Source organism: Mastacembelus armatus, chromosome 5 (assembly GCF_900324485.2).
Source record: "Mastacembelus armatus chromosome 5, fMasArm1.2, whole genome shotgun sequence".
Lineage (NCBI taxonomy): Eukaryota > Metazoa > Chordata > Actinopteri > Synbranchiformes > Mastacembelidae > Mastacembelus > Mastacembelus armatus.
The window spans coordinates 26,786,511-26,801,077 of NC_046637.1; the positions used below are offsets into that span (position 1 = coordinate 26,786,511).

Below are 14,567 nucleotides of genomic sequence, written 5' to 3' on the forward strand. Positions count from 1 at the left end.
AAGCTGGATATTAAATGATAAATATTCACTGAGTATCTACAAAGCTCACGCTGTGTCTCAGTCCTTCCCGTTACGCGTTGCATTAACGGTGACTTTAATGACATTCAGTGGGATTTCTCGAATGCGCAGTAATTCTTCAGGATGTCATTATTGTCTATGGCGACTCTATTTTTTGTGAATTGTCTTGTTGTTGTTAGGACACCATTCCCGCCCGCGTCTCGTGGCCCCAGGCTTATTTAACTACTGTACGGGGTCACCGCCAGCACGTTCCCGGCGCCGTGGTGCGCACAGCCTTGTTTCCATACACTTCAGCATGGTGGTACACGGGATCCGACACGCACCGCCCTCCGCTCTGACGTCCGCCGCCTTCCGCCCACTGAGGCTCCTTATCGGGGGAAGGTGGGCCGTCCCTCCGCCGAGGATACAGCACCGTTTAACACGTGAGCCTCATGTGACAGAGGTAGGTCAGGCTGAGAGGAGAGTCAGAGGGTTTATTTAACTCGTCGCTCCGTCCTCCCCCACTTTCCCAACGCGCCACCAAGAGGGTTGCCTTCCTTCAGCGTCGAGACTTCGGCGTGGAAATCGCCAGGACTAACTTGAATGCATTTTCATAGCCCGAGCAACCTTCACATGAAGCAGTACCGGGGTTAAATAATGTCAGATTAGTGCACATTTCCACCTTGTTTGAAGCAATTTGGCGCACTTGTCAAACTTTTTTTTTTTTTTTTTTTTTTAATCACGCGTGACTGAATGCGTGTTTGTTTGTGACCGCACTGGAGAAGCACCTCGACTCTGTCTGCGTAATTGGAGTGAAAAGAATGGAGCGAATTCCAAGCGCGCAACCACCTCCTCTGTCCAAACACCAGGCTGAGCTGTCAGACGTGCAGGGGTAAGTTACACTTCGAACTACGTAGCGATTAGACTGGGTGGTGTTTCTTCTGCTCTACGCTTCATCGCGCTCATGTCTCACTGAGCCTCTGTCTTTTTCGGTGTCTTTAGGATGGATTTCCCGATGTATGTCTATAAACCCAGGCGGGGAATGAAGAGAGGAGAAGAGAGCAAGGTTGGTAATTATTTGGTTGATTTTCTTTTATACTTCTAACTCCAGAGCTTTTGTCAGACGCTGTGAATTATAAAGGAGGGATTGTTGTGGTAATAGTCCCGAAGCCTCATAAAAGGTTGACCTCCTTTCTGCTGTGACACAGCTCCTGGAGTCCTTATCGGTGTGACTGACTCCCGTCATAAAGACCGTGCGCTCAGATCAGCTGGATTTACCCAACAGTGTCTTTTATTCTTGCAGGAAACGTACAAGCTGCCGCACAGACTTATCGAGAAGAAAAGGCGTGACCGGATAAACGAGTGCATCGCTCAGTTGAAAGATTTATTACCAGAACACCTGAAACTCACGGTAGGTTCATGCTCTGTCTGGAGGGAATAATGTGACTCACTCAGATCCACTGTATTGAGGGGAATGCGCCATCGAGTGGCCGTTTAGTGGTATTGCAGTGTGTCTGCTGAGTGCGTCAGGCAGCTCTGCCCAATAAACAACAGAATGTAGTTGTTCCATAATTAATAAACTGCAGTGGATGTTATTTGTGGAGTCTGTGTTATACTGAAGCTAATACATCCTGATAATACTAGAGATCACACATACATGTATTTGCATTTGTGAAGTTTTTGTGTGTTATGTAAGGAGGATGTGCTGACTGTGCCTGTATCCAACAGACCTTAGGGCATCTGGAGAAGGCTGTGGTTTTGGAGCTCACGCTCAAGCACGTGAAAGCCCTCACCTCACTTTTGGAGCAACAGCAGCAGAAGATCCTGGCTCTGCAGAGCGGCATGCAAATTGGTAAGCTGCAGATTATTTACACGCGCACGTATATGCACAAACAAGAAATAATTTTTGTCAGGCAGAATGCAGATCACCAAGATGAATGCACTGTAATTCAGACTTGCAGGCAAATAAGTGGCTTCAAATGTAACTCTAGCTGTTGGAAAGGAGACTTAAAAATCCCATCTGAATATATGGTTTCCTGCTGTGTTTATAGAGCAGCCTTCTCTGAGTCAGGAGAAGTCAGAGGAGATGTTCCGCTCTGGCTTCCACATGTGTGCCAAGGAGATTCTTCAGTATCTGGCCAATCATGAGACTGATGGAGACTTCATGCCGTCCCACGTGATCAATCACCTTCACAAATTAGCTGCAGAGGTGCTGCAAAGTCCAGCTCGCCCCCACACCCCTCTCAGCCCCCAGCCTGAGGAAATCCCTGCCTATGTCCAGCACCAGCCTCGCAAAGAGATGCCCACCAGCCTACCCCCTAAGCCCAGCGAGGGCTATGGGAGGAACTGCGTGCCTGTCATCCAGCGGGCGTACGCTCCGCCCAGTGGTGAGCAGAGTGGCAGTGATACGGATACAGACAGCGGCTATGGGGGAGAGTTGGAGAAGATCGAATCTGGGGTGCCACAGGGACATCCAGATTACTACGTCCAGGAGAATCAGCTGAAACGAGCTCTGTGTGAGAGGCAGAGCTCCAGCATCAAGCGGGAGGATGACGAGCCGCGGCACAAACGACCCCGGGTGGAGTCATCTGAAGATGAGCTGCTCTCAGGCGGAGAGTCATCAACTTCATCGTCCTCTAGTGGTTACGGTAGTTACATGAGCATATCCCCCAACCACCCACCTCCTCCACATCCCCTCTGCATGCCTTTCTACCTCATTCCACCCTCTGCTGCGGCCTATTTGCCAGTGCTGGAGAAATGCTGGTACCCCAGGGCCATGCCTGTGCTCTGCCCTGGCGTGGGAGGCTCTGCACCCGCCATGCCCGGTGAGAGACCGCCTCCACCTCAGCTAGTGTTGTCTCCCAGGGGAGGCTCTCCAGCTCCAGCCATATCTCAAACCCCCATGGACTCCCCTGCCCTCCTTCAGGCACTAAAGCAGGTACCACCCCTCAACCTGGAAACCAAAGACTGAGAGACAAGACAGCAGGTGAAGAGATTATCCTGTTCTAATACCCAAAAGCAGAGATGGTAGTCAGACGGAGAAGAAAACTGAGCCATTCCATAATCCATCCTCATTCCTCTCCTCTGTCTGGAGCTTACACAGCTAATGAGAGGACTTGTAGAAAAGATCAAGGAGAGGTGGAGGGGGCAGCATCCATCAACACTCGGGGGGGATGCAGAGCTCCGGTTGAATGTTTAATGCTCAGTGATATTGCTCAGTGCAAATGTATCATATAAACTGGACCTACCCCGCACGCACACAAACACACGCACTTGGCTGAATGTAAAGGAAAAAAAAAGTTTTAGATGCTGCTGATGAAGAATAAACGCCAATGACACTGATGCATCTAACCTGTAGCTGTTGCAACAGAGACACATCATCTTTGTACTCTAGAAAACGCTGCACCAAATGTTTGAAGCTGTAATGTTTCGCCCAAAGTTTGTCGCCTTTGTCCTGTAGGTCATTATTATCATCGTCACAGAAAAATGCCCTGCCAACCAGACACTATAATGACTGGCACAATGAAATTGCAGGGTTTCCTCAGATTTCTACAGATTAGAGTATAGGTACACCCGATGCATGGATGAAGGAATAGGCCGCCACGTGAGCACACAGAGCAAGAAGTCTTGTTTTTCATTGACAAACAGACAGGTGAGATGGATTTTCTGTAATTATTGTTCATAGATGTCTCGTACATTTCTATTTTTGATACCGGTTCTTGCACTCTGTACGTCTGGAGATGGAAGGAGGACAGAGTGTGGGCAATTATATGTCGTGTACTCAGAAACTGTGTACATATTGTAGCACTGTGCTAGACCTGGTCTGCATACTCAACATCTGTTTCTGCTCAAGTCAAACCTGGTGTTTGTTCTTGCTGTTGCCTTTTATTTGTGAAAAGCTGATAAATCTCAGATGCTTATTCTTTGTACTGCAAATAAATACTGGAGTTAAAGGGTTGAGGAGAGAGAAGTGAATGTAAAAGATTTACCAGAAGACTAGTTTTCTATAGAAAGAGGTACTTGAGATTTTATATTTTGGGACCTACATGAAAGATGTTTGATGTACATATTTTGTCTATAAATGTCGATATATGTTATATAAGTGTATTAATAAAGTATTTTTTTTCCTGTGGAAATTTGTTTTGGCTGTATGGAAGGAAAGGAGAGACACAAAACATAAGAAAACCAGCCTGTTCACATTAAGTTCTTCTACAGCACCACAACATCCAACACTTATGCAATGGCAGATCTATAGTCTGGTTTTCCTGCTGCCTAACCCATCTGTGCCCACTAAAATCACATGACTGTAACTGCAGTTTCAGTTTACCTCTATGAGGCAACAATGATGATCCGTCAGCAGCTTTTCAACAGCCGTTCAACAGCCTGACAGGGAGACGTTTCTCATGTTTCTTACTGGCTGATTGATTCAACAGAAAATGCTACTATACCTGAATTATATTTACACTCCCAGCACATTAATGCATACTCCAAAGGTGCATTAAACATTGTACAAGATAATAAAGCACAACACACACTACTTATTACCACAACCTGTTGTACTTTCAGCTAAGTCACAGCATACGATTGTAGAGTTAACTTAGGCCAACACTTTTGTATTTCTACATAGGCCCGAAATATCCTTTTAGCTACATGTTATTATTGTTTCCACTATCATTTCTAAGCTGTAGAAGTCTTGTTGTATTCCATTTCCTAAATATCATTAGGTTCTTCTAAATTCTCCACACACGTTGTTGTCAAGCATCTGCATGATGATTTTACACTTATCATTTCAGCAAATTTCATTTCTCAGTAGTTGGGACCGGGAGGCCAAGTGGTTAAGATGAATGTCAGCATCACAGCATACCTGGTTTGACATTTGCAAAAAACCTTTAGTTTGCCAGTGTCTTTGATAGCCTTGAGAGTTCAACTGCAACCTAAGGAAACTCTTGCAAATAGACAAAACGCAAGCAAATTAAGAAAACAAGTTCAGCAAGTCGACAACACAGGTGCAGAAATAAATGGTGCAAAAAGAGAAAACACAACCAAATACAGAACCGTGCTGTAAATAGGACAGCTAAGAGTGGAAATGTTTCTGGGAGCAACTTAATATAAATCCATATAATCTCCATGCCCATCACTTTTTACTGCCCCTGGAAACATTACATTGCATTTGGTTGTGTTTTCTCTGGCTGTTGCTCCCTTGTGACTTTGCAGCCTGATTTCCTGCTGACCTGACCAGCATCAAGCAGCCAGGCTCTCTGTCCTTTAGCATTCCTGCGGCCCGACTATATCTGGAAAATTGCTGTCAGCATCCAAACTTGCAACCTGGCATCTGTCTATCATAAATACAATCTACAAAAAATCTACCATAACATTGCTTTTGTCCTTTCTAAACGTTATTGCTTTTGATTTGATTCCATACATTGGAACAATAATCAGCTACAGGTGGCATTATGTCAATGAAGATTAATAATAATTAATAATAAAAATAATAATAATAATAAATTAATTAACCCCTGTATATGAAAATCATGTCTCCATATTTGATGTTATTAGTTTTAAGGTTTAAAAAAAAGATCATAACTGCAGCAAGATCATTGAATCTTTATTGCCACCTGCTGGGCACTGAGGAGAATAACTATATCCTGTCAGCAGCATAAATATAGAGCGAAGAGCGGCACCTGTCAGGTAGAATATCCACACTGGAGACCATTTTGTTGTTGTTGTCTGTTTGAATGTAAATGTGCTTCAAGACAACATTGCCTGGTTCATAAAAACTTTTAAATTTAATTTTCAATATCATCCGAAATATTATTTTATTATTAAAATAGACCAAAAACAATGTGTAACACTTGACCCTTTAATATGAGAATGAAATGACTCATATTTACCTGGTGTTGCACATTTAAAGCAACTTAGGTTTTCTACTAGCTACATCTTATACCATCACAATAATTGAAATGTTATAATCACACAATGCTAATACACATAGGACCTAATAATATTATGGTCCTCATATGAAAAGGTAATACATGTTCACTGGGCTCCAATTAATAAAATATGAATGAGCTATTATATTGTTGCTGACAAAATATCTCCAACACTTGCTGTTTTGTTTTCCGTCTTTTCATCTGAGCACTTACTTCTGTACATGTTCACTGCAGTCTCCTTTGTGTTTGGCCATGGTTTGCCTACGAGAACGGAGGAACTGCTGCTTGTGGAGATGAGAGCTAAAATTTGGATTACAGCAGGCAACAGTTGGTTGCAAACAAATGACCTCCAGGGTTGGGAGGGGACCCTGCAGAGAAGGAAGGACACGTGTGGTCCTGTGAAAAGCTGCCTGAGGAATGAAGGATCTGGAGATGTGTGATCCATGGCCTGGATTGGGAAGAGTTTTACAATCTGACATACTGTGAGAGGGGCTGACCGAGAAAAAAAAGCTCCGTGGAACCAGAGATGTCCCGTTGGCACCAGGACTCAAACCCAAACGTTGTGCTTTCCTCTGAGGTTCAGTGTGTACCACCGAAGGCTGTTCAAATGCCTGACTGCAACAGGCCCTCTGAACACAGGAAGTATTCTGCACCTCTGCTCTCCCTTCACATCTTCTCTTTGGAGATGTTGAGTTCAGCTGCCTTCTTTTCTCTCCGACAGCTCGGTTCTCTTTACCTGAACGGCAAAAGACGGGTTTCTGACCTGATGGTTTATGGGTTGTTTCAGCCTCCTCTGAGCATGAGAGGACCTGGATACTGAGCGATGCGTTAGAAACAACAGTTTCCCTCTGAACCAGAGGCCTCCTTCGCCTTATTGGGGCTCCTTCCACCAGCAGGTTCACTCCCACATACTGAGGAACTTCAACTGCAGTCTGGCAGGGTGACAAAGTAAAGAAACAAATAAATGCCTTTAGTACAGTATCTATTATTCTGTGAAACATTTGTTGACCGAAGATATATCCCCACCTGTTTGTAGATCAGCTGAAAGCCCCCTGTATAAGCACTTGGGTCAGTCCGCTGGTCCAGAACAACCCTCAGTGTGTCTAGCTGCACAGCAGGGCAGAGGCGGGCAGTCACAGCGGTGGAACAGGCCATAGTTGGACTGGCATTGATCTCCAGGAGCCAAGGCCTCAGATCTCTGCCCAACATAAAGTCTGCTCCATAGAGCTCAAAGCTTGCCTTACGGGGCTCGACCAGGTCTTGGGCTGTCTGCAGGGCACGAATCACTGCTTGCTGCATACCTGGGATCACAACCGATTCCCACTTGGCTTCACATCCCTGCCGCTGCAGAAAAGCCCTAAACTGAGAGCAGGACCACATATTGTCCTCGGGCACGCCTGGATGGCGGTCACGCGATGGCTGGAAGTGTTTCTGGATTGAGTTGTTGCACAGGTGGACTGCACTAAGGAAATCAACGAAAGAGATAATTACACTTGCATTGTTGACAAAGTACTGTAGACACACAGTAGCTACAGTAAAAACACAAATATATAATTTGCCTTTTGTCTGAGACCCTGTCTGACCTGTCCAAATTTTTTGTTGTGTAGGGTTGAGTGGAGAACCGCAGGTAGCACTCTCTGTAGAACCACACAGTCAGAGGATTCCAGTCGGTGACGAGGAACCACTGACGAAGGTCGAACTTGGTGCCGTGGACCAAAAAAGGACGTTCCAGGTATTTCTGAACCACCCACTTACTGTCCTTAGTCAGGGCTCTGTCAGTATCCACAAGTGCCAAAATCTGGTCCAGGTGATTCATACACATAATGCCTATATGGTGGTGGTTGGTGCGGCGTGGAAATACAACAAAACTGCATTACTGACAGACAAAAACTGGAGTGGGCGATAAACGGAGGACATGGTAGTCCCATCATGGCTTTATCGTACTAGAGGAAACTGTAGGCATCATCATTTCCTTTGCTTCGATTCATGAAATGTGGTAGCAACAGCAACATATACAGTGGGTACGGAAAGTATTCAGACCCCTTTAAATTTTTCACTCTTTGTGTCATTGCAGCCATTTGCCAAAATCAAAAAAGTTCATTTTATTTCTCATTAATGTACACTCAGCACCCCATCTTGACAGAAACAAACAGAAATGTAGAAATTTTTGCAAATTTATTAAAAAAGAAAAACTGAAATATCACATGGTCGTAAGTATTCAGACCCTTTGCAGTGACACTCATATTTAACTCACATGCTGTCCATTTCTTCTGATCCTCCTTGAGATGGTTCTGCTCCTTCATTGGAGTCCAGCTGTGTTTAATTAAACTGATTGGACTTGATTAGGAAAGGCACACACCTGTCTATATAAGACCTTACAGCTCACAGTGCATGTCAGAGCAAATGAGAATCATGAGGTCGAAGGAACTGCCCAAGGAGCTCAGAGACAGAATTGTGGCAAGGCACAGATCTGACCAAGGTTACAAAAGAATTTCTGCAGCACTCAAGGTTCCTAAGAGCACAGTGGCCTCCATAATCCTCAAATGGAAAAAGTTTGGGACGACCAGAACTCTTCCTAGACCTGGCCGTCCAGCCAAACTGAGCAATCGTGGGAGAAGAGCCTTGGTGAGAGAGGTAAAGAAGAACCCAAAGATCACTGTGGCTGAGCTCCAGAGATGCAGTAGGGAGATGGGAGAAAGTTCCACAAAGTCAACTATCACTGCAGCCCTCCACCAGTCGGGGCTTTATGGCAGAGTGGCCCGACGGAAGCCTCTCCTCAGTGCAAGACACATGAAAGCCTGCATAGAGTTTGCCAAAAAACACATGAAGGACTCCCAGACTATGAGAAATAAGATTCTCTGGTCTGATGAGACCAAGATTGAACCTTTTGGCGTTAATTCTAAGCGGCATGTGTGGAGAAAACCAGGCACTGCTCATCACTTGCCCAATACAATCCCTACAGTTAAACATGGTGGTGGGAGCATCATGTTGTGGGGGTGTTTTTCAGCTGCAGGGACAGGACGACTGGTTGCAATTGAAGGAAAGATGAATGTGGCCAAGTACAGAGATATCCTGGAAGAAAACCTCTTCCAGAGTGCTCAGGACCTCAGACTGGGCCGAAGGTTCACCTTTCAACAGGACAATGACCCTAAGCACACAGCTAAAATAACAAAGGAGTGGCTTCGGAACAACTTTGTGACCGTTCTTGACTGGCCCAGCCAGAGCCCTGACCTAAACCCAATTGAGCATCTCTGGAGAGACCTGAAAATGGCTGTCCACCAACGTTCACCATCCAACCTGACAGAACTGGAGAGGATCTGCAAGGAAGAATGGCAGAGGATCCCCAAATCCAGGTGTGAAAAACTTGTTGCATCATTCCCAAGAAGACTCATGGCTGTACTAGCTCAAAAAGGTGCTTCTACTCAATACTGAGCACAGGGTCTGAATACTTATGACCATGTGATATTTCAGTTTTTCTTTTTTAATAAATTTGCAAAAATTTCTACATTTCTGTTTTTTTTCTGTCAAGATGGGGTGCTGAGTGTACATTAATGAGAAATAAAATGAACTTTTTTGATTTTGGCAAATGGCTGCAATGACACAAAGAGTGAAAAATTTAAAGGGGTCTGAATACTTTCCGTACCCACTGTATATGTTAGAGCCACAATAGCCAGAACAAAAAGGCAACACTACTATTTGAGTAGTTCAGTACGATTGAGAAAAGGCCTCACCTCGTCCTCTTGACTTGGCACCTGGTTTAATGATCCAGATGTTGTTTAGTCCATCTGTATCCAGCTGAGGACAAACCTCTTGCAGCCTGGTTAACATGGCTTGACAGCGCTCCACAAATACACTGCTACCCCTGATCACAGCGCCCTCACTACACAAAGATTTTATCAGAGTTACAGTCTGACTTTATTAAATTACAGATTCAATGAATGTTATAGTTATTATTGCTTAACTCCAGAGTGTAACTGTACAGGTACAGGGAGCAGACCTAAATCCCATTATACTCAAAAGTATTTCTATTATTTCGTCCAGGAGCAGCTCCCTGTATCACATACTCACTGCACAACCATGTAGTAGTCTTGCAGAAACTCTGCCCACTGCTGTTCCTCCACTGAGGGGCGTGTTCCTACTCTTATATCAATGTCACTGTGCTCTAAAATGCTGAGAAACTCTTGACACACGTGTAAAGCTGTGTCAATCATTTCTGGACCAACAAATCGATGTTCCACATTACCCAGCTCTGTGGAGAAAAACAGGATTGGAACGTTCTCCTTATTCCACGTCTTATATAATGACATAACCTGCATTTTCATTTATACTGATCAGTGTATTTACCTTCAGATACAGTGTTTGTGCCTTTCTTTCCCTCGACCTCTGCTCCGTCTCTCTGCCACCTCTCGACCACATATTGCAGCAGGCTGGTGCAAGCTGTCCTCCTGAAGTCCTCTTCATTTTCATAGAGCAAGAGCACAAGAGAGAAAAGGGGCAAACAGGCTTTTTCATGTTCCAATTCAACCTTGTATCTTTGATAAAACTGCTTTTTTTTTAGGCAGCTTGTGTTAATGTATCCACAGAGCAGACCTATAAATGCATGCTTCTCATCTTCTGCCCCAAGCCTGTAGCACCGTGGAAAAAAGGTGTCAGGATCTGCTGCATCAAACCATTGAAGGTTACGCAGGTTCACACAGAGCCCCACCTGAGAGAAACAGTGACAAGGACTTAATAGGAGACAGGGGGTGTAAGCTGACCTATGGCCAAAGATGAGAAACTTTTTGCCGAGCAGGAGAAGCTATTTAGAGATAACACCTTGGTGGTAAATGTTCCAGCATTGGCATAATGATTTGTCGTTTGGTCGTTCCGTAAGGAGCAACAGTCAATTTCATCCCGTCGTGTCGTCCAGTAGAAATATGACGGTTCATTTCGAACCAGGCGAGACTGGAATAAATGAAGGCAAAGTTAAAATATCTGTGTGGCTAAGACTGAAAGTACAGCAGTGCGTCCATTTAGTTGTTACATCTTACCATGAGGCCATACATGTCATCAAGGTTCTCCCCTTTCTCTCCCTCATCCACTCTCCCTGTAAATAGATTAGTACAGTGTGTGTGTGTATGTGTGTGTGTAGGTTTCCATGTGCACAGGGGTGTTTTCAGAGAGTAGGGGTCTGTGTTATATGTTGGTGTCTGTAATTTGGTACATGGAGTGTATTATTCATCAGGTGTAGGCTTCCTACACATTTAGCTTTGACACTTGAGGGAGAACATTGCTGATCTCTCTCAGAAATAAAAATCACTGAAGAACTAACAGAAGACATGAGGATGATTGAGCAGATAACTGTATTTTTAAATATTATTACATATATTTTGATGCTAAAGTAAGATGGCACTTTATTAGTAATGCTGTGCTATTCTATTTTCAGTCACTTAGATATTGCCATTGAATAATTCAACTCTTGGGATTTTGGCTTTTTAAACTCCTGCTCTCACCAGTAACATCAGCACTGACATCACATTCATCACCATCCTCCTCCTCATCGCCCTGGCACTGAGGTGCTCTTAGCACCGGGGGAGGCAAACGACGTTCCACCCACCCTCTGGCCCACAAGGCAGCACGGATCACAGGATAGGGTCCCTGCACTGAAAACACTTTCCTCAACTGAGAGTGTAGAGGGGAGATTTAAGAGATAGTTTAAAGGTTTTATGTCCAGGAGGACAGGCCATGACGCAGTGACATCTGGATTGTACATGTGATCACCTTGACTGCTTTCTCCACCAGAGCTCTGGCTGTTTTCAGCCTGTCTGGTTTGATCGCTGGAAGGGTGGGCACCCTGCGACGCATCCTCCCTTCCACTGGAGCCACTGTGGGTTGTAACACTGAGACAAACTGCTTGATCAAATCTCGATATAAATGAATCGTGGCTGCACATGCATGTGTGTGTGTGTGTGTGTGTATATATGTATTTGTATATATGCAAGTTTATTTACTTGCCTGGCATTTTTTGCATCGTTTTATGGTTCCCACCTCAGATGATCAACTTCAGGTTCTTTGGAAGCAGAAAATATGTTCAGCGTTTATTCATAATAAACATAATTTAACATAATAGACGATTGTAGGAGCCAATAACTCTCTTCTTGTCTGGTTTTATTTGGTTTGGTTTAGGTTTATTTTGGTGGTGGTGTTTGTTTATATTTTGAGGCGACCTATATTTCATTCAGCCACTGGTGGCGGTGTTGAGGTGAATGTGTTTAGGTGCAAGGGTGAAAGGTCACAGGGTTTTGAGTAACGAGAGGTCACCGGGTTTGTTTTTTGTTTTGTTTGTTTTTTTTACCGCTTCATTGTCATCCACCTTCCAAACCATTGTCATAGACCCCTAAACCGGACTCTGGACTCAGAATATCAAACCATATTTACATTTATAAGGCTGCAATAAACACGCATCGTAAACTTATTTTTAAGTCTATACATGATTTTTATTGAAGTGCGTCATTGCCTGGGTCCCCTCACCCCAAAGACGACTACTGTTAGGACTGGATATACCTACACAAGGTAAAAACCTTTTTGGAAAAGGAGAAGTCGCCGTCCTGAGACACAATTCACCTGGAAAAGTTTGGTGCGTGGTCACCTGGTCTTACCTGCACAAGGACACACGACTCATCCATCTGTCGCTGTCTTCTCAAGAAGGAAACAAGACGTCTCCGGTGAGTGCAGTGATCTTCATTAAATGTTACAGGTCACAGAGGAGCGGCAGCTACAACTGCGGACCTGTTTGAAGACCTTGATGCTTCCCTAAAGCAAACACGACGATTGAGGTCGCGGTTGGTTTTGTTCATTCAGGTTTAAGGTGTAAACGACTTGACACTGGAAGTGAAAACGTTGTGTCCACACACAAGGTCCAGAAAGCAGAACACAGCACGTCCCGCTTTACTGTTGAATGAAATGGACTGTGATCAAGAGTAAACCGAGCCCACAGCCACTAAAGGACTGCGTTCACTGCAGAAAGGCTTCAGGAGGAAAAGAGTGAAGCATCTAACCAATGAAAGAAACCAACCAAAGAAAATGCTCTTTCAATCCATAACAGAAGACTCTTTATCTGACCATGGAAACACATCAGGCTCTTGGTTACATGAAAAAGCAGTTTTGAACGAAAATGATGAACGTTAACGTCATGATGTGGTGTAGACCCCGAGGACAGTGTATGTAAACGCTAACGTGTCCACGCGTCTGGATCAAACATTCCCTCAACTCGAAAAATAGCCACGGCAGAGAAAGCGGCTCTGATGGAGCTGGAGGATCAAGAGGCTGAAAAGCTGAGAAAGCAAAGGGACCAAATGGAGCTGGATGCACAAAAAGCTGAACAGTTGTCGGAGAAGCCGTTTAGCTGTTTACACTAACAGGATTTCTACTGTCAACCTGGAGGGGCTGATAGTATCTCAGTAAAAATCCAGACTTCAGTGAAGACACCGGAAGAAGAGCATAGATCAGCTTGAGGATGACATTACCATGCTCAACAACCGGTGCATTGTGGAGCATCATTGCCTGGATCCCGCAAAAGCGACTAATGGTGTAGTCGCTACAGAGAAAACTACACGATGAGATGTAAAATCAACCCCTGAGAAGTAAACAGAGATGAGAAAGTCCTAAATAGTAATGACACATACTTTGTCTCTGTGGCTCCTGGAGACGCAGGTTAAATCTGGACAAAGCTGACTGAGGCTGTCACTGTTCGTCATACCCATGCGCAAAAACTCCGCACACGCAGGGAGACATAGCAGCTTAAATGCTTCTATACATGTGCAGAAATAACAAGCATGTTGGATTTGAACTAACTCTCTTCAAACAATTCCCTCTGAAATACAAACAGCCTCGATTTTACACTGAAAAGGATTTTACCAACCAAATGTTGTCACTCCTCCACTGACCCGACCACTCAGCCCACAGTGCGCACAGTTCCCATATCAACCGTGCACGCTCCCGCATGATGTTTGTAGTTGTCATAACAACCGTGCCCTAGGAGAAACAGGACGCCATGCAGGTCGGTGAAAAACCAGCACCTTGTGGTGCAGAGAGTGGATCCAGGTCCAGTCAGCGTTTGGTTGAGGTCACGCTGAGGTTAATGTGGAAGGAAACGCTGTGTGCGATGTTCGGTTCGTCTGCCAGGGCTGCAGCTTGAATAATAACCTGAGCCCAGTCAGACATGTGTACATGTGCTGTGCGCCATGTGCTTGGATTATAACAAACATATATCCCACTTTGCGCTGTTATTCATCTTCCCACAAGGTGGCGCCCTAGAATTTCTAATATTTTCTAACAGGATCAATCCCCGCGTCCATAATGTCGCTGCCCTTCTCTCCTCTGCCATTTTCTGTAGTTACTGCACTGACACTTTACTGCTGAAGCCTGTTGCCACTGTTTGGTTTAGGATACATGGTATTTCCACTTGACTGTACTTTATACACGTATTACTGCAAAACATCTGACTGGGACATTATGTTCTTTTTTCTCTGCTGCATGAACCTCATTGACTTTCATACAAAACACACTGATACAGCCCAAGCGCTATAAAGAACTTACAGTTTGTTCCAGCTCCAGTAACGAATCACTACATGTAACTGAGTACTTTTTATTTTACCTTGT

The 14,567-nt window shown here is 44.5% G+C and overlaps 2 protein-coding genes across 3 annotated transcripts; one reads left to right on the forward strand and one right to left on the reverse strand.

Annotated features, from left to right (window-relative positions):
- Positions 1-510: 510 nt before the first annotated feature.
- Positions 511-3,279, forward strand: LOC113130790 (class E basic helix-loop-helix protein 40-like). Its single transcript, XM_026307646.2, has 5 exons — positions 511-889; positions 1,000-1,063; positions 1,301-1,408; positions 1,726-1,849; positions 2,049-3,279. Exons 1-5 carry the CDS (start codon positions 819-821, stop codon positions 2,966-2,968), a joined length of 1,287 nt encoding a protein of 428 aa, XP_026163431.1. The 5' UTR covers positions 511-818; the 3' UTR covers positions 2,969-3,279.
- Positions 3,280-6,042: 2,763 nt separating this feature from the next.
- On the reverse strand, positions 6,043-13,860 carry LOC113130397 (tubulin monoglycylase TTLL3-like). 2 transcript variants are annotated; one of them, XM_026306992.1, is made up of 12 exons: positions 13,828-13,860; positions 11,688-11,976; positions 11,420-11,588; positions 10,958-11,013; positions 10,743-10,871; positions 10,518-10,632; positions 10,272-10,382; positions 9,996-10,176; positions 9,659-9,807; positions 7,511-7,754; positions 6,954-7,389; positions 6,043-6,859 (listed from the first exon to the last, which is right to left on the reverse strand). In XM_026306992.1, the coding sequence occupies exons 2-12, from the start codon at positions 11,769-11,771 to the stop codon at positions 6,137-6,139; spliced, it is 2,397 nt and encodes a 798-aa protein (XP_026162777.1). In that variant the 5' UTR covers positions 11,772-11,976; positions 13,828-13,860; the 3' UTR covers positions 6,043-6,136. The 2 variants fall into 2 exon arrangements, with proteins under 2 accessions (XP_026162777.1, XP_026162775.1); XM_026306990.1 differs by having other exon boundaries at positions 13,824-13,858.
- Between the last annotated feature and the right edge of the window lie 707 nt (positions 13,861-14,567).